The sequence below is a fragment of the Oryzias latipes genome, chromosome 6 (genome assembly GCF_002234675.1).
Source record: "Oryzias latipes chromosome 6, ASM223467v1".
Taxonomy (NCBI): Eukaryota; Metazoa; Chordata; class Actinopteri; order Beloniformes; family Adrianichthyidae; genus Oryzias; species Oryzias latipes.
Window position 1 is genome coordinate 30117753 of NC_019864.2, and position 23695 is coordinate 30141447.

Sequence of the window (23695 nt, forward strand, 5' to 3'; positions counted from 1 at the left end):
GTCAGGTTAAGAGGTTTGGAAACTCGCCGTGACCATAAAAGAGGCGAGGTGACTGGAAGCGGAACGGCGTGATGTACCTGCGCCCTGTGGAGCCTCTTCAGCTCCTCCTGCTTGGCCTGGCGGCGTGCAGCTTTCTGGACTCGGCGCGTGAGTTTGGCGTTCAGCTCCTCCTCGGTGTAGGTTTTCTGTTAGGACAGCAAAGGCAGGAATCAGAATCAGCGGGGCTTCATGGATGAACCTCCGGTGATGGGACTCCATCAACGTTGGCCCCCCAGAGAAGGTCTACAGGAGCTGAGGGGAGATCTGAGGAACATTCAAACACTAAACTATCATTGGACTCCGAGCTGAAAAACTGAATCCAGTCAGTCTGCAAACAGGAATTTCTTTATATTTTCAATTTCAACATAAAAGCCTTTCTATTTGGTGCAAAAAATGTAATAACTACACTGCAAAACTGAATCTTAAGAAAGTAAAAAGTAAGAAAAAAATGTCTTGCCAAAAATACTATTGAGAAATTGAAGCTAAAATACAAATTTCTTAGTTTAGGAAAACATATTTTAAGGACTGGAATTAATTTTGTTAATTACGTTTCTAAGAAGAATTTCTAAGAATTTACAAGGGAAAAAATGAGTTTTAAGGATTTTTTACACTAAAAACAGCCAACATTTAAATGGGCCAGTAAAATATTCAATCATTGTTTTTCAAAGCATTTGTTTGAGCGGGAAGTTCAAAGGTTTTAGTGCATTTTAGCCGGGATTAGAAAAAAAAATCACCTTGAAGGAATACCAAGTGAAGGATTTATAGAATCCATGAACATTTTTCTAAATTAGAATTAGTTTAATTTGGATGAAACTCTGAAATTTACATCTTTTTAAGGTGTCTATGAATACATTGAGACCATTGACTGTAAATGAGACCTGGACCGAGTCAGTGCTATGCCGCCAATTGAGTCGCCATGTTTTTGCGATACAGACGCCGCCATGTTTGAGCCAGACGTTGTCGGTAATCAGCGACTGATCCAGGACAGTCTGAGTTTCCATGGCAACCACTCTGGCCAATCAGGAGTTTTGGAAGGCCACACCCTTTTCCACTTGAAAGTAGGCAATCCAAATTCTGTCAGACATTTTGAGCGTTGGCTCCACCCACTTTTATTGAGGCCTCTGATTGGTCAGTTTGAAATACAGAAAAAAGAGAAGAGGATTATCTAGAACAGTGTTTTTCAACCTTTTTTGAGCCACGGCACACTTTAACCTTGACAAAAATCCCGCGGCACACCAGCATCCAAAAAAAAAAAAAAAAAGCAGAAATTCATGGTCTGTATTGATCGACAGCCCCCCCCCCGCCCGCCCGCAATCTCACGTGCATTTTTGTGATAATTGTGGCCGGAAAAGCAGGAGGTTACGGCTGTTTTTTCTAAGAGATGAAATGAAAGTTAAATTAAGAAACTGTTTGTTTGTTGTGCTTTCAAGACGTTTCACAATTCTGCAACTCGTGCGCTGGGACACTGGCCCTTTAAGCCAATGCATCACGGGAGATGTAGTGTGAAAACTGCCGAAAAATTGCAGCAGAAAATGAGCTTCATTGTTTTGTTCACGTGTTCCACGGTCTGACACCGGACTCTGTGGAAAGCTACACCGCTAAAGACGAGCTTTAGCTGGTACTTTTGTTAGAACTGAGCGACTTTATCAGCAGAATTAAGAACAAGGAAGTGAAGACTTTAAGCACTTCTGATTGGTCAGACTGATGACATGTGATTAAGCCTTCAAGAATGATTGGCGGAGACAGTTAAAGGGGCGGGACTTTTCCGCAAACTGTCATATCTGCAGGTAAATCGCGGTACAGTCATTCTTATCAAAATGTCTTAAATAGAATTAAATAAACACAAAGAAAAAGTAATTTTAAGATATTTTATATTCCTAACTACTCAGTGTTTTATCAGGGCCTGTTTGGATGAACACAGAGCTGATTTCCTGGAGATGAAAAATGTTCTTAGACCAGTTAATGAGGGCAATTTCCCACGGCACACATGACCATCTCCCACGGCACACTAGTGTGCCGCGGCACACTGGTTGAAAAACACTGATCTAGAAGATGTTAATACATTTAACAGATCCAGAAGGGTTATTCTGACCAAGTCTATGGGATTTTGGCTTCTTGGAGCCACTTCCTGTTTGGAACGCCAGGGGGGAGGAGCCACTCGGTTCCCATATTCAGTCAATGATTGTGATGTACAGTAGATCTTAAGTGTACTCCTTTTTTTTTCTGACCGGCGTGTAGAGCGAAGAAAAAGCAGAAAAGAGGAGCAGCTGTTCAGACGCGGCGCCGGAGGGCGTCAGTCAGAGACTCCGCCCACAGTGTCAACCAGACCAGGAAAGTAAGCGCTTTGCAGAAAAGTCAGGTTTGAGCAGAAAGAACGTCCAGGAAGGTCTGAGCGAACGCTGCGGTTGGTCCGTCATGCATTCGTAGGTCGGGGGGGGGGGGGTTAGTTACTGTGATGAGGTGGCAGGACGACAGACAGGTGGACAGGGTTATTATGGGATGTGTGTGATACTACCTTGGTGGCATATGATCTCTTGAACGCCAGTGCATGAGGGACATAAACAGACTTTGGGAGGAGAAAACAAACATCACACAGATGATTTGGGTTAATGACGGAGTTCAAAACATTTCTCTACAGTCAGTAGCTTCTGATCCCAACACGACTCTACCCACGATGCATTCAAAGCCACAGACACGACAGACTACAGGAGGGGAACTGATGAAACGGGGTCTGGGAGGCGGACGCCACCGCCCATATGAAGGCGGAGTTCGGATTCAAAGCGAATCACAAGAATGTCGGATTTTTTTTAAATTATTTAACAACTCAAAATATGAACAAGGTGTAGACATGTTGTGCATAACTTCCTTGGCTCCATCCTTTCTTCATCAACAGCCTCTCTCTCTCTTTCTCTTGGGGAAGACGTGTTTGGGGGGGTGGAATACGTTTTTATTCACCTTTCATGCCGTGTTTCTTATAGTTAGTCAAAGTGATCTTCTAGTTTTAAGTCTGTTGCAGCAGATCTGCGTCCCATTTGACACAGGGTGTATTTTATTTTGAAAGGAACTTGTGCTGCAGTCAAAAGTAGAGGAAATTTAAAGTGTTGTGTAGAAAAACTTGTGACTTTATCATTGTGTTTTTAAAATAGTACTTCTAGTTTTCAGAACCTTGCATAGAAAAACATTGCTGGGCTTTTAAGTCCTGATCTTCGGACTGAACCCAAAACTTTTAGGAATTTCCAAAACCGGATCCAGAACCATACGAGACGTCCCCTTTGCAGCTGCAGCTCCTGGTGTTATAAAAGTCAGGGGAAGAGCTTCTATTGTGCTTTACTTTGTTTTTACTTTGCTTGTTGCTGATACATGTATGATGATGCTTGTAAGGTTGTGTTTTTCCTAATGTGAAGCATGTTTCTCTGGAAACAAACATTTATTTACTTATTTGGATTTATTTATCACTATAATTCACCTACTGTAAATATATTTATAAGCTACATTTGATCAGTAGAAAGCTTAATGGCCACAAAAACATGAAAAAAAAAACAATTTTTCTAAACAGTGAGGTGGATTTTGGTCTTTAAGAAACTGGACCAAAAACTGGAGGAACTACAGATCCCACAAAGCCAGACCATCACAATAAATTACCCATAGTCCATCTGGCTCCTGCTTTTGTATTGCTTTTCTTTTTCTTTTATTGTTGTCTTTTATTCTTGTGATTCTTGACACATTAAGGCCACCATAAACGCTCCTTCTATTCTATTCTATTCAAATGCAGACCTCTGGACTAAACCACCACAAACACAAACAGGATCCCAGCAGAAGCCAGAAGAGTCACTTTGAATTTCACTTTATTCATTTCTGCATTTTCTTTATTTTATTTCTTTATTACAGCTTTTTACGAGCTGAAAAGTAATAAATGTGTAATAGTAGTTTAGGTTAGATTGAAACCTCTTAATGTGAAATCCAGAGTCACTCTTGTGTAATACCTCCTTGTCTTTCTCCTTTTCTCCTAGCACCTCCGTCTCCCTTTCCCTTTGCCCTTCTTTTGCCCTTTTCTTTTCCTTTAACACTTTTCTTCTCTCCTTTTCCAGTTTTTCCTCCTTTACCGCGTCCTTCTGCATGCCTGACACTAGGTCAAAGATATCCGTGTGCAGCTAGACGGGGAAAAAAGATGCTGATGAGTGTGATCCGGACGGCTGGGATTTCACCCCCCCTCTGTCCAAGCACCCCCTGCAGAAGAAGGAGTGTGGCGGGACGTTGCCCTAAGTATCAATAAGTAAATCTACCTCTAGATAAACCTGAGAAAATCAACCGAGAGACTCCTAGAAAACGGCAAAAGCTCAGAATTCGAGCTTTTCAGATTAAAAGCCTCAAAAACCTGGACAGCCACAAACACGTTTAAAGCAACAAAAACGGAAAAGTCTGGCGTGTTACTGACATCTGCTTTGGATTTCTGGGAGGACCTCTCCAGCACGTCGTCACAGGACAGGTCCGAGTCCTCTGAGACGCTCAGGTTCCTGCCAGCCTTCAGGTCTGTTGAACAGAATCAAGAGAACTGCTTTATTTTGGTGAGCTTCCTTAAATTTGAACTTGGTCATCAAACTCTGACCTGAAGACCTGCTGAGTGGCGACACTCGCTTCTTCCCCGAGTCCTGAGTGGTGGAGCTGGAGGAGGGCGTGCTGGGACACGACTTGTTGTCCTTCTTCTTCTTGTCCTTCTTGTAGCCGGAGAAGACGGCCTTCCACAGGGACTTGTGTTTGGGGGGCGTTTCGTCCGTCCCGGAGAGCCGGCTGCTGTCGTTCTTGGCTTTCTTCTCCTTCTTGTTCTTGCGCGGCGAGAACAGAGAGCTTCGCTTCTTGCTTTTGCTCGCCGAGGAGCTTTCCGATGACGTCACCGAGCTGTCCAGACTCTTGTTGCTGCTGAAGAAACGCTCGGGTGCGGTCTCAGCTTTCTGCGGCCCCGGATTCTTCTGAGACTTTTTCGATTTCCCGGTTGAATCCGGAGTGGCGCCCCAGGCGACTTTGGGTGACGCCCCCTTTTCCGTCTCCGCCTCTTTCATCTTGTCCAGCTGCTTGTCCATGGCTTCCTTTAACGCCTGGCTCTTGACGGACTTCTCCCTGGCTTTGATTCTCTCCTCGGCGATCTCCTTGGCCTCTGCGGAGAACTGAGTGGCCCTCTGGGGCCTGGAAACGGGGTTGGCCGGGACGCTGGGTTTCCCGTTTTCCATGGCTAACGCCAAATGCAGCGGGGGCTTGCTGGGCCTGCTGGAGGCGGGGGCCTGATGCAGCGTTTGCTCGTCGAAGGCTTCCTCCTCGTCGTCGGCAAACGGGATTTCCTCAACGGTCTCCACAAAGGATTTCCTGGTTAGTTCCTGCCGCGGCTTCTTCTTCTCTCTCATCACCACCACCGGAGGGGCCTCTGCCTGAGGGGAGGGGGCTTTCCTGGGGGCCGGCGTAGGCGTCGGGACGGGGCTCCTGGGAGGGGCCTCCTTGGCGCTTTCCGGAGGACGCTTTTTGGTCCCGTTGCTCCAGGAAACCTGGTTCCTCTGCTGCCGGAGCACGGCGGGCGACTGGTTGGCGGGCACAGGCGGCGGCGGGCTGGAGGGCGGGGTGAGCATGATGGAGTCTGACGTGTCGTAGCGGTTAGCCTTTTGGGCGGTGCTTCCGTTCACGCCGGAGCGGACTTCCTTCCTGGTTTCAGCGGGCGCGATGGGAGTGATGACCTGACCCTCCAGGGTGATGTTCAGCCGGCGGATGACGGTTCGCCCGCCGGAAGCCGGCTTCTGTCCCGCACATACGTGTGACGGCTGCGGCTTTGAGGGGGCGGGGTCCTGAGGCGGAGTGTTCTCGGCGCTGCTGTCAAAGATCTTGCTGCTGCGGTCCAGAGGGGTCAGGCCGAGGCTCTTCCGGATCTCGGCGCTCTTCATCCAGAACTCCTCGATGATATCCGCCCTTTTGGACGGCGTCTCCTCTGAAGAGGAGTCGGACGACCGGAAAGACTCCGACTTGTCCGCCGCGGTCGCCGGCGTGGAGGCGAGCGCCGGGACGGGCTGGGTTCTGACGGGGGACCCGGCGCTGAGCGGGGACGACGGCTCGTGGCAGGACAGCGGCTGAGCGCAGATCGGGGAGAGGGGGTTACCCGTGAGGGGGCAAATGGAGCGGTGGGGGTAGACCGGAGATATGGACGCCCTGGACTCGGGCAGAGAGGTGGGCTGGGAACAGATGGCTGAGGTACCGGGCCTTCTAGCTGCCGGTCTGACATCAGTGGGCTTCACTGCAGAGGCAACAGGTGGCATGGCGGCCGAGGCGGGAGGTGAGGAAGAGGAGTCGGGGACGTTGACAGGAGAAGCAGCAACATCCAGTGGAGGAGGGGGGGCCGGCGCAGGTGGGGGGCTGACAGACTCGGTTGTCTTCTCCGTCGAGGAGTCCTCAGGTACGAAGGGGTCTGAGAAGAAGCGCTTGATTGGACTCACCTGGAGGGAAACCGTTCAGATTTCAACCCAAATACACGACAGACCTTCATCCTGATGAGGATGGGCTGCTCTGACCTGGGCTTCAGGCTCTGGAGATGCTCTGAGAGGAGGCGGAACCGCGTCCTCCTCCTCCTCCTCCTCCTCCTGCATGGGACCGATGCTTGACGAGTCTGAACACACACACAAAAAAAAGACCTGTTTTATGTTCTGTTATGTGGAGGCATTTCTGTGGCATAATTTAAAAAAATAAAATAAAAGTCAACACCAGAAAAGCTTTTTCATTTTCACAATAAAGCAGCGTTTGTTGACTCAAAATGAAAATCTTTCTGTCAATGGTATTTGACATTTCATTTTCAAAAATTCTTTAGTAAATGTGTAGCATCATTAATTTAGAAATGTCTAATTTGACAATTAAAATGAATTATCAGAAATGCTTTTTCATTTTCACAATGTAATTGCATCAAATGACCCAAAATTAAAAATCAATCCTCCAAAATTCTTTAGCATTTTATACTTATTCTGTGACATAATTAAAGCGAAAATGCAAAGAGGGGATCGCCCCTCCTCCCTCCTGGAAATGCTGACTGGAATTAAATTATGCAACACTTTTCGCACAGAGGATGTGAAAATGAAAATGCAGTCCCATCTTTGCATCTTTAATTAGATTTTTGAGTCATTTGATGCAGCTTCATTTAGAAAATGAAAAAGTATTTCTGTTCATCCATTTTATATTGTCAAATTAGACATTTCTAATTGAATTTATCACATTTACTAGAGAAGAAAATTAAATGTCAAATACTATTTTCTGTATTAATTTAATTAAGTGACAGAATGAGCAGTGATGAAGAAGAGAAAGCGGTTTTGTGGATTGATTTTTCATTTTAATTTTGAGTCATTTGATGCAGCTTTATTGTGAAAATGAAAAAGCATTTCTGGTATTGACTTTTATTTTGAATTATGCTACAGAAATGCTTCCATACTGTTAAACGAATGCTGGAGTTTAGAGTAAATGTGTGAGACGTACCGATACTGGGGGGCCCTCCAACACTTCCTGCCTCTCCGCAGACTTCAGGAGGAACCTGGAGCTCGGTCCGATGCAAACGCGCCTCGGCTTCAGCATCGGAGGGGATTTCCTCTGGAAATAAACACCAATCAGGTGACGCCTTACTGGGTTTGAAATCATGAACTGAAATAGGAGAACGAAGACTTTGCTTTTTGCTTTTTCATCACAACAAATAACAAACAACAAAGCTTTTACCAACAGACACTGGTGCTTTTTCATCTGTAATGTGCCTGTCAGATAAATTAATACTAAATATTACATTAAAAAAATCTACAATGTGAGGAAGCCAAGAACATTTTCTTCTAGGGTAAACAACAGCTATCAAAATAAAAGAAATATTAAAAACAATTGATTTTGTTATTATTAAGATAATTTAAAAAATGTTTCGTTAAAGCAGCAGCCCAATTTGATCCCATGGTTTTCCAGGGTTCCGTCTGTAAACTACAGATTGGTGTCGGTTCTGATCCGAGGACGTACCCTGATCCAGCTCCGTGCACGGCTCCATGTCTGGACTCTCGGCTTCGGCCCCCAGCTCCTCATCCTCGCAGGGTTCTGAAACCAGAGGAGGAAGGTCGTTTTTCAGGCAGCAGCTTTCCGTTTCCCGCCAACAGTGAGAGCTGCGGTGAAGTTTACTCAAACTCAGGCTTAAAGACGGAAAAAGGAGCTGAAATTAAAGGTTGAAAAAGAGCGGGAAAGACTCAAAATCCGCTTTCCTACGGGCAGCGCGAGGAGGAAAACGCGGTAAAAGGAAAACCGCTTTCTGGAGCTGCACACGTGGAAAAAACACGCAGCTCTCCATTTGCATACAATCAAATTAACAATAAAGTTTTGTTCTACATATGACTGAATTCTAAAAGCTAACAAGCAAACTTTTGAATTAATAATATTTTTCCACTAAAAAGAGGAATCTCCCCGACTTTGGAGGGACCTCCCTCCGTCTCTGGGCCAGATTTTAAAACTCAAGTTAAGACGTTAACTGTGCTTTTACTGACTTTCCATTGTGATCCCTTTTGTTTGTTTGTTTACTTCTATGCCTGAGTGGGTTTTATTGGGTTTAGATGTTCCATTCTGTGTTCTTTCTCTGATTTAATAACATTGTGAAGCACTTTGTGAGTCGTTCTCTGAGAAAAGTGCCATAGAAATAAAGATTTACTGACTTACTTTGCAAAACCTTTCAAAATAAAATCTGTTTTAATCTTCTCCTCTAGGCCTGCACAATAAATCGCAAATTTATCGTTATTGCAAATCAAGCTGTGCAATACGCGTATCGCAAAAATATGCAAAACTTGCGATAAATGGTTCCCTTAAATGTGCTAAAAGAATCGTATGGCAGCGTGAAGTATTTAACAAATTAAATAAATCCATTTGTTCTTTTGATCAATGGGATGTTTGGTGTTAAATGTTGGTCTCCAGTGTAGACGAGGGTCTTTTGGAGAATCAGTTTGAAACTGTTGCAATGAGAATTATGTTTACAGTTGTTTTGCCATTTGTTCATATAATTAATTCATATAATTAATTAATATATCACAAATTGGATTGTTATCACAATATTAATCCCTATTCTCTTCCGGTAAATGCCAGTGGGCGCTGGCGGATCGCTGCGGCGCTCAGATGCACGGATAAAAATCCATCAGAACTCCACCCAACCTTTAATTCCACAGCTCAAAGTTTGCGAACGAAGACGCCGAGCGAAGGATCCTGGAATCATTCGTTCAGGACGGCTGAAGCGCCCGCTCAGCTTTGCGCTCAGCTGTTAGTTGTGGAAACACGTTAAGGTCACACATGTTCGCACCAGGCTGTGAAAGAAGCTCCGTCCAACCGCTGAGTGTGTGCGTTAGAAGAAACGAGGTGGAAAAACAAGTTTGGCTGCAGAGGCGGAACCCCGCGGTCCCGCGAGGGGCGTGCATGCGTGTGAGTCGGCTGCTCTGCGTCTGCGTGTGCGTCTGCGTCTGCATGCTCCGGAGGAAGAGCGGCCAAAGGACAGACGGGAAAAACAGTCAGGATCCCTTCAGATCTGAGCTACCTCCAGACAGGGACTCCAACCAGACCCTCACGGCCTGGTGCCGGGCGGAGGCGTGGGCGCGGGCTACCAAAACCAGAGGGTTCAGAACAACAGGGGGACAGACGGACGTCAGGGGGAACAAAACGTGGAGCCGTTAGACACAAAATCAAAGAGAGGTTAAACGGTAAAAACACCCCAGAGGAATCCATCACGGGAAATCCAAATCAGACAAGAGAGATCAACAAAGATCAGTTAGTGCCGGAAGGATGAGTCCTGACGGCAAACACAACGCCATTCTTCCCTTCTGGAGGGGGGGGGGCTGCTCCTTTGGGCGCGTTACCTGTGGGGGAGGGGTGCACGAGGTCAGAGGCCGAGGCCGGCCGGCCTTCCTCGTCCCCCGAAGAGTCCGGCCGGGACCTCAGCGAACGCGGAACGCCGCTGGGATCCACGGGATGCAGGATTTGTTGGATGTGCAGATTCCTGGCTAAATGCGGGTTTTGTGCAACAATTTATGAGGGGGGAACAAGAAAAGAAAAGGATAAAAACAAAAGACAGAAATAATGGAGAGGTGAAAATGAAAGAGAAGAGGAAGAAAAAACACATGAGTCATCAAAGACGACGGAGCATCAAGCTGCATGCAATCACACTGCAAAAGAGTCAAAGCATCAAGTTAGCTTAAAAAAAAAGCAGCATCTCTCCTGTCATTCCATATCAAATCATAGCTGCAGCACCTGAGGGGAAAACACAATTGGGAAGACTCGCAAAATAAAAGAAACACACAACCCTGTTAAAAAAAAAACACACACACACCACACAAAAAGAGAGCCAAAAGCTCTTCAGCTGCTACCTTTGAAGGTACCAACATCCTCCTCATCTTTGAGGAACTTCTCCAGCCAAAGGCCGGACTGCAGCTCCTGATTCCAGGGGCAGTAATCCCCCTCTGACAGCAGGGGGCGCCAGAGTCCCCGGAACAGTGACAGACCAGGTGAAATGGGTGTGCGAGGGGCACGAGGCGGGTATGAAGACGAGGAGGAAGAGAGGAGATAAGGAGGACAACGTTGGACACGGAGACACATGGGAGCAGAGGGAGGATCTGGACTCATAATACACAAAAACATACAAACACAACGTGACGGACAAAAATACAACACAAGAACAAATTACCATCGCTGGTTTCTTCATCCTCTTCCTCATCCTCTTCTTCTTCCTCCACATCCTCCTCCTCCTCCTCATCCACGTCACCATCTCTGCTGATTGCGTCCACCAGAGCCTCGCCCTCTGACTCCTCCCCCCTCAGTTTGGCGTACAGTTCCACAGCCTCCTTCCAGGGAACGCCGCCGAGATCCGACGGGTCGGGAGGCTGCTCCTCCGCCTCCTCCTCCTGCTCATCCTCCTCCTCCATGTCCGACTCTGAGCTGCTGTGATAAACAGGAGTTTAGGACTCTTTGTTTTCAGGCGTTGGGGCGGGACGCCGTCGGGACTCCCACCTGGAACCCAGGTCGGCGTCCGTGGCCTTGTCCAGCACGCTGCTCAGGTTGTGCTCAGCCAGCGTCTCCTCCGGCACCTCCTCCAGCTCCTCCTCCCGCTGCAGAGACAGTCGGTAGTTCTCCAGCTCGATGCGCTCCGGCGTTCCTCGCAGCTTTTTGGCCAAACTGGGCTCCTGGAGGCCGTTGACCTCCGGCGCTGACGACGACACGCAAGGTGAGCGGGCCGGGGGAGAGAACAGAGCACAGACTGAGAATCGGCGAGGGGATTTCAAACCCGACGACACAAAAAACCGCAGAATGTCAAGTCCAAGCGAAGGAAAAAGGGACGAGGACACAGCAGTCAAAATCTGCAGATGGATTTATTGCATTCGAACATTTTCAAACAAACAACAGGAAAAGGAAAACTCTAATAGAAGCATCAGACTACATGTTCCGGTTGCCTTCCCTTCATCCCATCCTGAGCAGCAAACCTTAAAACTGTCCTTTATTTAAACATTCACCCAAAACAGAAAAAGGTTGAATGAATGTTTCCTCAAATCCAGTCGGGATTCAGTCTCTGTCAAAGGATCAGGAGGATCCTAAAACGGTCTTTCTGTGATTCCGGAGCTCAACCCGATTCAAATTCTGAACAGAGATAATCAGATAAAGCTGAGCGTGCCGTTGGACCACAGGCACTACCTGCCCCGCCCTCGCTGCGTCCATCTGACCCTCACCCCCCCATCTGCCCCTAACACCCGGGTCAGAGCGGCACGTGACAAATCCATGAAAAACGTCCGTTTTATCTCCATAGCAACCATTTCACGTTTGTGTCACGTGGGCGAGACGAACAGATCGATGTCGTTGTTAGAAGAATCGGCAAAAGAAATCCTTTGCGTTTCCATGGCAACGGAGGTTCTTTGTTGACTCCTTGTTCATGTTTTACATTTTTACAATGTTTAAATTTGCAGCTGGTACTAGAATTTTTTTTTTTTTTATTTCAAGATAGCGGCCTCTTTCTGAGGTCAGAGGTCACCAAAACTTTGGCTTAGGGATTTGATTGTGTTGCTTTCTCAGTCCTTGAGCATCGTTGATCGTTGGAAAAGTTATTGTGTTGCTCCCCTGTTGATCGCATTTGTTTAAGCAGAATCTCATGAAAAAATAAATACACGAATAGTTGGCTTACACTGAACAAAATTGTATCACGTACGACATGAAATTATTAAGAATGTCGGCGTGGCTAACAAGAAACCTCCGTTGCCAAGGAAATCCCCAAAATTTACTTTTTGGGATTCTTGTAAAAACTACATCGACCCGTTTGTAACCCCCAGTCGACCGAATAAGTAAATGGTCGCTATGGCGATCAAACTAACAGAAAAGTGTTTCTCTTTTTTTTTTTGTCATGAATTTGGCTCTGATCAGGGTGGCGGGGGCAGACGTTGGAGCGGATCAAAAGGGGAGCAGCGAGGGCGGGGGGGCCACACAACGCAGCTTACAGCTTTAAGTTATATTTAAGACTTATATGTAACTATTTATAAACCTTATGATTAAATCCTAAAAAGGAGTAAATCTTCTCCTTTATGTGTTTTTCAGAAGCCTAAAACTTTAAATTTCACTCTATAATTTTTTTTCTTACCTAAAACTCATCAGAAACTGTGCAGCATTGGAAGCAGCAGCAGGGATGCTCTCAGTTTTAAGGCGCTCTGGCCGGAGGGGAAAAGGTCAAGCTCACAGAAGAACAGGAACTCCATCACAGGACGTTAGCGGCTGGCAGAGACCATCGTACAGGGAGAGGGGACCCACGCCGCACGGAAAACACGCCGCACGGAACAGGAAAGGAAAGGGGACCTTACGGTCACGGCGGAGGCAGGTTTGCTTGGAACTGGGCAGGAGGAGCGGCACAACCAGAAAACGGGAGCTCTGCGAGCGAAAAGTTCATCTCCAGAAAGGAAAGCGGGCCCTTCAAGCATCAAGCAAACCTCTAAAGTCTGTTCAGAGTCCGAATCGACGCGGTTCATGCTAGAGGAGGCAGAGCAGGAGGCAGATGCTGCAGCAGCAGAGGAGGCAGAGGCAGAAGGCACACAGCAGGGGGGAGGCTAAGGGGCCGAGCGCCACCTGCTGGTAAGTCCAGGAGAGCGCGCCGAGGAGCGGCGGGATCTCCACCGCCATGGCCAAGCGGCAGGGCGCCGGCGCATCTAAAGAGGAAAATGGGGTACCTGAGGCTTGGAGCTCAGCCGAGGGAGCCGCCGCCGTGGTCGCCCTTCCGGGGGCATCTGTGGCCATCGTGGCGCTTTGGGGAGTCTGGTGGTCCTGAAACTGCAGGTGAGAGCAGAAATCATGAAACAGACCCCTCAAGAACCGTCGGGGAGGCGTCCAGAGAACAAAAAGGAGGAACCTTGGCCGGGGCTGGAGCTGGGGAGGGAGCAGGCCGCTTCCTCTGAGCGTATCCGGACAGGCGGTAGCAGTAGTGAGGCTTGCAGTAGAACTTCCCTGCAGAAGCACAGAAACCAAGAACGTTCACGGCGTGCTGAGGCCACGCCGCCATCTGTGCAGTGTGACTGAACGCGCTGCTGCGTCCGTTCTGGGGGAGGAACTCCCTCCTGACCGTCACTTGGAGAGAAAGACGCAGTGTTTGTCTGAACAATCTGTGGCCTGTCTGTGAGCTCATGAGGACCGACCCCAGAGGGTCCGATCCTGGATCAGGAGACCACAGGGGTCGCCCCCGCGACCCGGAGGTCCTCGCAGCTGCTCGTGCACACAAGAACCTCCTAAAAACTAAACTGTTCTTAAACATATAATAACATTTTTCAAATCAATTCTTCTTTCCTTTATGTAAACGATGGATTTTGTGGATCCTGTGGAAACAGCAGGATCTACTAACATCAAAAGATTCACGTTTTCATAAAAAGGTTTTCAATTTGAAGGAATAAAACATTGATTTGTCATTAAAAAAAGGAAAAAATAATTTTATGTTTTGTCAAAATATACAGAAAAAATGTCTGAAGGACAAACAATTCTTGATTTATTGATTTATCTCGATCAATCATTAATAGGCACTGGATTTTGTAACTTAAAAAGAATCTATTGGATCAGAACTGGATTACAGAAACTATGTGTTCTTATCTGCAATTCACCTGCGTTTTTGTCTTATTTTTATTCATTTTTTGTTGTATTTTGCTGGTTTTTCATTTGTTTAATAATTTTTTGTCTAATTTTAGTCACTGTACAGAAGTTTGGAAACTGTTTGTTTGGGAAATGTGCTCCATAAATAAAGTGGATTGGATGTAAAACTCTAAAATGTATTAATTAAGTAGGAGTGGGATTACATAAACGCGTTTCTTCCGGCTCCTTTTCAAGCAATAAATCAAGCTCCACTCGTCTTTAGTTAATAATCACTATATTTAATAGCAAATGTTTTATTTCTGTTTTTCTTTATCTATGCATTTCATCATTTCTGCAATGAGTTTGATGAATCTTTATTGCTTTGACTAAAATGCTTGAAATCAATCAATTTTATTTTATTTATAGTTATTTTTCTGCTCAAACTAATTTTTTTTTGCAGAAAACAGCCAAATAGAAGGAAATAAAGCTGTTCTCAAACTTTTAAAAACACTTGAACTACAGGTTTTAAAATCCTAGATTCCATCAAATACATCCAATAACATCTATTGGAGGACTGGAGGTCTTTATTTTGGTTTTAAAAAAAGAAAATATTTATGAAATTGTGATGTTTTATCCTTATTTAAATTATGAAACCACAAATTATGCAAATAAACGCTCAATCTAAAAGCAAAAATAAAGCCTTTTGTGAGGCAAAAACAAATGTTAATGAGGCACATGAATGAATGAATCTTAAATATCTTCCTCGTACTTTAAGCGCGGATGGATTTGGCAGACGTTATGGTCAATATCCCAGCATAGAAAAGAAAAAAACTTTTTTATCAATATTACAATAAATATAGCAAAAAAAGATCTGAAAGTTCCTTCTCTACCCTTTCTATCTTTGCTTTTATTTTGAAATTGTTTGCATTTTCCTTATCACTTATTAACGAACATCTGATACTTTACTCCTGGTCTGTCATAAGCTCCACCCTCTTTGAAATAATGGATTACAATCCATAAAATGGAAAATAAAATGTATAAATAATCTTCTCTGTCAAAAGTAAGATGCGGTCAGTTCTAATGCCGCCACTAGAGGGCGCCAGAGAACTCAATGATGGCTGTTCTCACTCGTTTCCTCCTTTGAGATGTTTCTGCTGTTATTCAGAGGCACAGGGGTGAGTTTTTTCGAAGGTTCGTCCTACCGTCCTCCACGTCGAAGGCGTAGGAGGACAGGCGCAGCGTGGTGCCGCAGTAGTCGCACTGGAAGCAGCTGCGGTGGAAGAACTTCCCCTCTGCGCTCAGCCTCTCCATCACGTACACCCGCTTCCGACAGAAGAAGCAGACGTCGCTGCCTCCGATGTTCGCCGGGAACTCTTTCCGGAGCGAGCCCTAAAAGAGGGAGGAGGCCTTAAAAGAGGGACGTCTCTGATGTTTTTCAGTGGAAGAGTTTAAATAGCAGGATCGTAATGAGGAATTCATTTTACAGGTGGTGAAACCTGAACCCAGAGGGCATCACATGTGATTTGGTGCTGCCACGTCTACTCTACCAAGTGCTCACCGAATCCTGCCTCTCGGGTTCATGTGTGGGCCGGAAATGGTCCTGAGACTGAAGCTGGCAGGTTACCTGCTCAGCCAGAGAGCTGACTCCCCCCGTGTACATCCTGACATACTGCTATCAACGGCATTTAGGGAGGAAAGCGTACAAAGACGTTAGAAATGAGGCAAAACAACTGTGGAAAAAGGGGGAGTGAACAGACGGACAAAACAAAAACTCTGTTAGGAGGGAAGCGGGAAATCGTGTTCATGCACGAGGAGTCATCATGCGGTTGCAGTTTCTTTACAAACAAACCCAAAAAAACCAACCAGAAATGAGTAAAGACAAAGATTTTCAGAATAAAAGCATACCGGACCAAAGCCTCTGACCAATTTCTTAATATAAACAGCTACAGCTAAAAGCATTATGTCCATCTTTTATATTTGTCCTTATTCGATAAATAAGTTCAATTCAACAATAATTGAACTTTTTCGTTTTTGTGAGCATCCTGTGAATCGGTTTAGTGCCGTTAGTTCCCACAATCATCTTCAAAGCGTCCACTGCACTCCGTTCTCTGGCGGCTGCAGGAATACCTGTCTGAGGGCGTCAGAGGGGCAGCGGGGGGAATCGGGGGGACTCTGGGCTCGGGCCAGATGCCAACGCTCCATGAAAAACCGCGAGGGTTTTTTCTTGGGCTCCAACAGACAGAGGGAGAAAAATAAACCCTTAGAGGAGAAGCCAAAGACCTCAAGCACTTTTTTCTGCCAGTTTCATCTTTTACTTTGGTGAATAATTGGAAAAGAAAATCTCTCAGAAATGTTAAACGTTTTGTCCTGAAGTGACCGTCATTTCAAGGCTTCAGAAGAATCTGATGACACGTTTCAGGGTTTTTTTTTGCGTAGGGGCGGGACTTATATGTGTTAAATAGCAACAACCTCTAGAGGGCGCTGTAGGTGAGTCACAGCGCAGCTCAGTCTGCCGCCAGGCTTGACGGAAGTGTATGGAAGTTTTTCTGTGGCATAACTGAAAATAAAAGTCAATACCAGAAATGCTTTTTCCTTTTCACAGTGTAACCGCCTCAAACATAAAATTACAAATCAATCCTCCAAAATGCTTTTTCATTTTCTTCTTCAACACCGCTCATTCTGTGGATTCCATTCACGTTTTCACCGTGCGAAAAGTGTCGAATGATTCAACTCCAGTCGGCATTTCCAGAAGGGAAAATGAAATTCCATTTTCCTTATCATTTTAATGAAGTGACAGAGGCGTTGAGGGGCGGATTGCTTTTTCTTTTTTTTTCCCTCTTTTGAGTCAACAAATGCAGCATTTATGGTATTGACTTTTATTTAATGATGCTACAGAAATGCATCCATAGATGTTTACCAAAGCAGTCGTTTCTGCAAAGCCCATTCATTTCTGATAATTCACACCACGTTAGGCATTTCATCATGTAAAGATGAAAAATCAAAAGAATTAAGAACGAATGTTGAATTCCTAAACCTGCCGTGGGGGGGGGCATTCACCTCGGGTCTGGCGGGTTTACCCTCCAACATAGAGGCCAACTGTTCGGCCCTCTCCTGAATACTGAGCACATAAACGGGCATCTGGCCAGAGTCCAGGGGCTTTGCTGGATCCTGCAGACAAACGACGGACTCCATCACCACAGGAAGTCGGTTCAACGTGAAAAACCACACAAACTCAGAGCAATGCTGGTTTATTCATCACTGCCTTTAAATCTGTGCAAGCCCCAGATTTGAACTAAGTGTCAGCAACTCTTTTGGAAAAATGAAATGAACGGAAGTTATGGGATCAGTGAAAAGTCTCGGAAGACGTCACCAAACCTTTGTGGAGGCATCAGGAGAGGACGGCGGAGATTCATGCCTCGGGACGAGAACCACTGCTCTAAAAAGAACCGCGACGGCTTTTTAGAGGAGAGGAATGAGTGGAACAGGGAGTTCGAGCCGCCGATTCTCTACAAACGTGCGCGCAGCATCCGCAGCATCACCTTTGGCTCTTAAGGCGCTCGAGCCTCTGCTTTACCACAGGGCCGAGGATCCGACGCCTCTCCTCCTGCCAAAGGAGCTGAGGTGAGGCTCACAGATGACGGATCGGCGTCTGACGTTTTACCAGGTTCTGATGCGATCCATCGGCGCCCTAGAGTCAGACGCCTCCGAAAAAGTTTCCTCAAAGATGGAAGGAAAGACGATCTTTTTTGCTCCTTTTCTGCTCTCGAACAAACAGGCTTTTTGACTTTTTGTCATCCGTTAACCTGCTTGTTGTGCAGAAGCTCCGCCCCATGAGATTATCCAGAAGCGACGCCGGCTGGAACGACACGGACTAACGGAACGCCGATTCTAACCGGACAGAAGGAAGAGGGTGACACACAGATGGACGGATGTGGGGAGAGGAAGAGGAGTAAAGAGACAGAGCGTCACCTCGGAGTGCAGAGAGAGCGAGGAGGTGGAGGAGGAAGAGGGGAGCAGAATGGTTTTCTTTGGGCAGCTCCGAGAGCTCAAGCCGGACTCTTGGTCTGCAACAGTTCTGGCCTTGAGAGACGAACAGCAGGGGGGGAAAAAAATGTTCAGCAGGAGAGATGGAGGAAGAAAAACACTCAGAAAGATGCACTGACCTTAAAAAAATGAAGATTATTCAGACGACAATGGAACAACAATGCAAACGTAAAAAATCCAGCTGATCTAGTGAGGATTAGAGCCGGGTCTCACTGACAAATGACTCCATTTAGGACATTTTTATTCAAAATCTTTGTTTGGTAACAAATAACTATTTTACCATAAATTTAAAATAAACATATGTGGATTTTTAAATAATAAACATTTTAATTCTTACAATAAAAAATATTGGAAATGACTGCTATTTAAATGACATCAATGGAAAATCATTCCATGGATGCATAAAATCCATTTTTATTTATTGTCAATTGTTTAAACCCAGCTCTAATGAGGATGGTCAGGTTTGGTAGGGCGCCTCTTTCCTTTCATACTTACTGCTACCTAAAGCAAACACACATGAGGTCAGTGATCTAAAAGAAAAGGATCTGCACTCTTCTGCACAGGAAGTAGAAAAGAAAACAAAGAAAAAGTTCACAGGAAGAGAAAAAACACGACTGGAGCTCAGCAGGAAGTGGAATTTCACATGAATGTCTAAGCTGGTTTTTCCACAAAAAGGCAAAAATAAATCTGTGAACGTGAGAAATGATTGATGGACGGCAAGCCTTCGGCGAGAAAAACGTCGATTACAAAAACGGACAGGAGGCAACGACAAGGAAACTGTTACCGTCATGAAAAGACGCAAAACAAAAAGGTTGTTTAAAGCAAAGCATTTACAAGGGAAAAAACTGATTTATGTAATTAAAATCCTGCTTTTATTACATTTGAAATCCTGAAGTTCACACCAGGAAAACCGTCCGGCTGGAAAAAGCCTCACAGTTCCCGATGTGCGAGCGCTGAATTTTATTTTGAAAATGTTACCGTATGTTTTCCTCTTGTGGTCTCAAAGGATTTCAAATTTCAGAAGAATCAGAAAACATATATTGAAAATCATGCTTTTATTTTGAAAGTTTTGTGCCGTCTGCGGTTTTTGGATCTATGGTAACATCATTTTAAATTGTAAAGTTCTATCTACCCGTCTGTCCGACGCCACACAAAGGTCCAACGACCACAAACGGATCTCACTTTTTGGGAAACGTGTCGACAAACAGACGCAACTGACAGAAGAAGTGCGTTTATTTCCCATGATCCTCTTCTCTGTGACTCCAGAGCTTCTGTGGCATCTAGGCGGGCTTCTAGAGCTAACTAGGCGTGAAAGGGTGGGGGGTGGGGGGGGGGGGGTGGACTATCAGCCAGTACCTGTCCGTCCGGACCGTACCTGTTCCCCCGCGTGGGGGAGTGTCTGACACCTGACCATTTCTTTGTAGCGGAAGCTCAGCTGCTCCTGCTGCTGCGTCCGCCTCTGAAGCAGACAGGAAGAGCGTGACCGTTCGACCCCCCCACCCACCACAAGCGTTAGAGGGCGGAGCTAACGGTCAGTCCTCTGAGAGGACGAGCTTTACCTTCCTCCACGCCGGGACGGGCGCCAGGCGCACCGGCTCGCTCGCGGGGACTCGCGGCGGGGAGGGGGGCGAAAGGCGGTCCAGATTGGGAAGGGAGTCCCCCTTTGTGGCGAGGAAGAGATGGAGCAGAAAAGATGGAGCCGTGGGAAGAACAGGACAGGCGGATGCTACGTTCACACCGTTCAGGCCAAAAGCCGAAACACGTCCACGTTTCCAGGACGCTCCGTTTACGTTGTGTTTAAGTCCGTTTGGGGCTCTTCCTACAAAAACGCAACTGGAAGGTTGGATTTTGAACGACCAGTGACTCGGATTTGCACGTGACACCTGGACGGCGTCCTTTTCAGTTCACGGAGGGGCCAGACGTTTGAAAATCGATTATGAACCTTTTTTAGTTTGTGCCCGGCTCTACGTCCTTCATGTATGGGAAAGAAAAAGCCTGGAGCAAGATTGGTGAGGTGTGCACAGCTGCACAAACGTGCGCGAGTGTCGGATAGCGACCGACCGGTGTGGACGCCGTACACGTTCAGAAACCCGCGTTCAGCTCGCCCTTGAACGCCCATCACGTGCCGGGTGTGAACGCAGCATCAGAGTTGCGCTTCTGCAGAAAAGGTTGGGAAGCTGGTGAACAGCATGAAAACATGAGGAGGGAACACAAATGGGGTTCATGCATGAAAATGGTGATAAACTGTAAATATGAAACCCTTCTAAAGGGTTTATAAACCCAGAAGGTCCCACTGAACAGCCAGCAGATGCCCCCCCTGCTACCCCAACGCAGCCGAACAACAAACCTTTGTTTTACCGGTTTACCATTCTGAGCTTACACCATGTTCCGGGTGAATACTGGATTCTGATTGGCTGCTGGGTGTGCATTAGAAAGTGATAACGCAAAAGTAGTTCCGGTCACATAGCTTAAATGTTCTGTTTCACTGCACTGGCTTCTTCAAAACAAACTTTATCTTCATCATGTGGACGAAAACAGGCGGGAAGAGGTGAACTTTCTCTCTGATCTGATGCTTTATTTATCACATCATGATCATCAGCATAGATATCGCTTCATATCACCAGACCTTGACTGCACAACACACCGCACCACGTAACAAAAAGTCCACTTTTGTGAAAAAAGCGATCCAAACCGTAAAGACAATGAGAATAAAGGCCTAAAAAGTGGTTAATATTTATTTCTTTAGTAAGTAACCATGGTATAGGCGGGTTAACGGCCTTCAAAGTGTGCATTATCAGCATTCATTTCTGATAATGCACACTTTGTCGGCCGCTAACCCTTGCTTGACTCGTGAAGTTCATGCAGAATCAGCGCCGAGGCTCACTCCACTCTTTCATTCAGAACCACAGTTTGTGGAATCTCTGCTTCCAGGCTCACCTGTCCCCCCCCCCCCCGTGTTCCCGCTGCTCACCTGTCTCTTCAGTCCGGCAGGTTGGGCGGGGGCGTTCTCCTCGAACTTGGCCAGCAGCTGGGTGGCCATGACCTTCACTTTGTTGTTGTTGTTGCCCCCGGCGGAGGAGTCGATCCTTCTCTCTGACAGGCCGGCGGGGACGGGCGGCCGCTCGTCGTGGGCGGGCCTGCAGGCGTCTTCCTGCGGAGAGCAGCAGAAACAGCCCCGTCAGCGCATCGCCGCTGCTGTCACGTGGACAAAGCGCCGCGCGTGGATGCTCCTCACGTCTTCAGACTGACTCGTCTTCCTTCTTTTCCCGGAACCGTCGGCCTCCTTCTCCTTTTTGTCCTGTCGACAGAGCAGTCAGGAGATCTTCATTCTCTAAACACAGCAGCTCCAAACGTTGGAAGACGGTCCGGCACTGATCCGGAACTCACTTTGGGGTTCCGTTTCCTGGAGATGGCGATGCTCTGACCCAGTTTGCTGAAGAAGGATATGGGGGATTTGGTGGTTGCGACCAGTGCGGCCCGCTCCTCCGGACTCAGGTTTTGGTTGTCTGAGGTTTTCAAACACAACAGACGCCGTTAACCAGACGCTTTTATGATCACCAGACCAGCGGTCCCCAACCCGTACCGGACAGGCAGGCAGTTGGTACCGGGCCACAAAACACAATCTACATCCATTTTTCCCCGTTTAATTTCGAATCTGGTTCAGAATGAAGTTTTATCTTGGAAATCTACTGGATTCTCTCGGCCACATCCGACTCCTTCTTGACGCACGCCGGGTCACTTGGTGGAAAATCCACCCGCCGCTTTCTGTGAGCGACCGTTCCAACCGCTAAATTGAAACCCAAAAACTGGCAAAGTTAAAAAAAAAGCCTTTAGAGAGTTTCATTTGGCAGAGAGCCTTGGACTTCAAAATAAAAGAAATCCACGTTTAACAAACAAAAACCAGGAGTATTTGCTCCAAATTTGGATTTATTATAACAGTTGATCCCCACAGACATCAATAATAATGCAGAATATTCATCAACCAGCTGACTAATCTTATGAGGATGCTGCTGATAAAGTTTCAAAAACGGGGGATCCACGTTTGGTAATATATTTAGAAAGTGAGTGACCGTTTTCCTTGTATTTGTCCGCCTCAATAGTCAGAAATAGTCAACATTTTTAGGTTACGAGAAACTCTTGATCATATTTTAATGGTTTCTACATGAAATCTAAAAAATGTAAAGCAGCTGCAGATACTTTACAGAGGATGAAGATAAACTTTACCCTGAAAAGTTAAACAGGTAGCCTAATATTAAAAAAACACGGCCGTCCATTTGAGCCTCAAACAGGCGGCTAGATGGAGATAATAAACCGCTCTGCGGCCTGAAAACGGGTGGAGACCACTTTGGACAGCCGCACAGACAGCGTCTTACCTCCAGGTGGCACTGTGTCCTTAAACATCTCATAAAACTGGCTGAGGTACATGACCATGGACAGCTTGTCTGGCTCCACCACAGAAGACATCTCCTTGCCGGTCATGCATGGACAGATGCCAAATTCCCTCTCAGCCACGTCAAACGCCAACTGGTTGTTCCTCTCCTGGTCTCGCTCGTCCAGAGAGTCGAAGTCGCTGCAGAGAAGAAAAAGAGCAGCAGAGTGTTTACAGAAACACACAAAAAAAGAAAGAAATGCGTGTCTGTGAAACACAGTTATCCTGAATACTGTTCGGCTTCCAGGATGAACGTCTGAGTGCCGAAGCGCCTCAGAACCCCGGATGACTTTGTTTCAGCTCTACCACTCTTCCTACACAAACTAGCCACACGTTCAATCCCCAAATCCAAACCAAGAGGTTTGTCCGGGAAATGCCGCCACATGCATCACTCTTCAGGTTTCTGCGTCGTCTGCAGGGAAAATGCCTCCGATTCTGACTGAACTGGCTTTTAAAAACAAAAACAAAACAGAGAGGGGTCTGGATCCAAACAGAAACTCTCTGGGTCGAGTTCTAACAAAAACACCACACGATGGCAGCAAAAAAAAAAAAAAAAAATGATTCGCATGAGATAAATCCTTCATTGAAACGCTCAGTCAGCAGTTTGGACCAACGTCAGAACAGCAGAATTAACGCTTTGATGCCTGAAATCATCTCCAGCTATGAAATCAAACCTTATGCTTACGCTGGCGTGTCGATTCTACATTAAGGTCAATGTGGTTTGATGCTTATTTGAACCGATGAACACAGACGTCAGCTTGTGACAAAAATATCAAAGATCTCCTGCAAAAGTCATGATGCTGCAGCTGCAATCACTGCCATCCATCCATCCATCCATCCATCCATCAATCATCCATCCATCCGTTTCCCAGCATCAAACATTAGCTGTGTTTCCATGGACAAAAGTAATCAGAATGAACACCGGATCAGAATAAAGGTGCGTCGTGTAAACACGCCGTTCTGAATAATCTGAACCAATCAGACTCATTCGGATCAAAGTTTCTTTCCAATGGAGATAGTTGGGTTATAACGATTGTTGATCCGATCGTGGTCCAAGTAAACACTTTATCCTGAACGTGGGTC

The 23695-nt window shown here is 46.3% G+C and overlaps 1 protein-coding gene across 3 annotated transcripts in view; it reads right to left on the bottom strand.

Annotated features, from left to right (window-relative positions):
• mical3 (microtubule associated monooxygenase, calponin and LIM domain containing 3) overlaps positions 1-23695 on the bottom strand; it is a 67655-nt gene that overhangs the window by 10726 nt on the left and 33234 nt on the right. Inside the window, exons 14-39 of one of the 3 annotated variants that reach the window (XM_023956088.1) lie at positions 22557-22753; positions 21571-21689; positions 21419-21481; positions 21155-21334; positions 19743-19844; positions 19559-19642; positions 18109-18219; positions 17197-17307; positions 16267-16368; positions 15698-15811; positions 15342-15528; positions 13433-13527; positions 13254-13353; positions 11062-11257; positions 10739-10992; positions 10422-10514; positions 9915-10058; positions 9596-9658; positions 8050-8124; positions 7534-7695; positions 6585-6679; positions 4646-6509; positions 4475-4569; positions 4023-4190; positions 2555-2605; positions 78-185 (exon numbers count right to left, since the gene is read on the bottom strand). In XM_023956088.1, the coding sequence (XP_023811856.1) occupies positions 78-185; positions 2555-2605; positions 4023-4190; positions 4475-4569; positions 4646-6509; positions 6585-6679; positions 7534-7695; positions 8050-8124; positions 9596-9658; positions 9915-10058; positions 10422-10514; positions 10739-10992; positions 11062-11257; positions 13254-13353; positions 13433-13527; positions 15342-15528; positions 15698-15811; positions 16267-16368; positions 17197-17307; positions 18109-18219; positions 19559-19642; positions 19743-19844; positions 21155-21334; positions 21419-21481; positions 21571-21689; positions 22557-22753 (4933 nt within the window). The remainder of the gene's footprint in view (positions 1-77; positions 186-2554; positions 2606-4022; positions 4191-4474; positions 4570-4645; positions 6510-6584; positions 6680-7533; positions 7696-8049; positions 8125-9595; positions 9659-9914; positions 10059-10421; positions 10515-10738; positions 10993-11061; positions 11258-13253; positions 13354-13432; positions 13528-15341; positions 15529-15697; positions 15812-16266; positions 16369-17196; positions 17308-18108; positions 18220-19558; positions 19643-19742; positions 19845-21154; positions 21335-21418; positions 21482-21570; positions 21690-22556; positions 22754-23695) is intronic. The other 2 variants (XM_023956091.1, XM_023956089.1) reach the window with 2 other exon arrangements.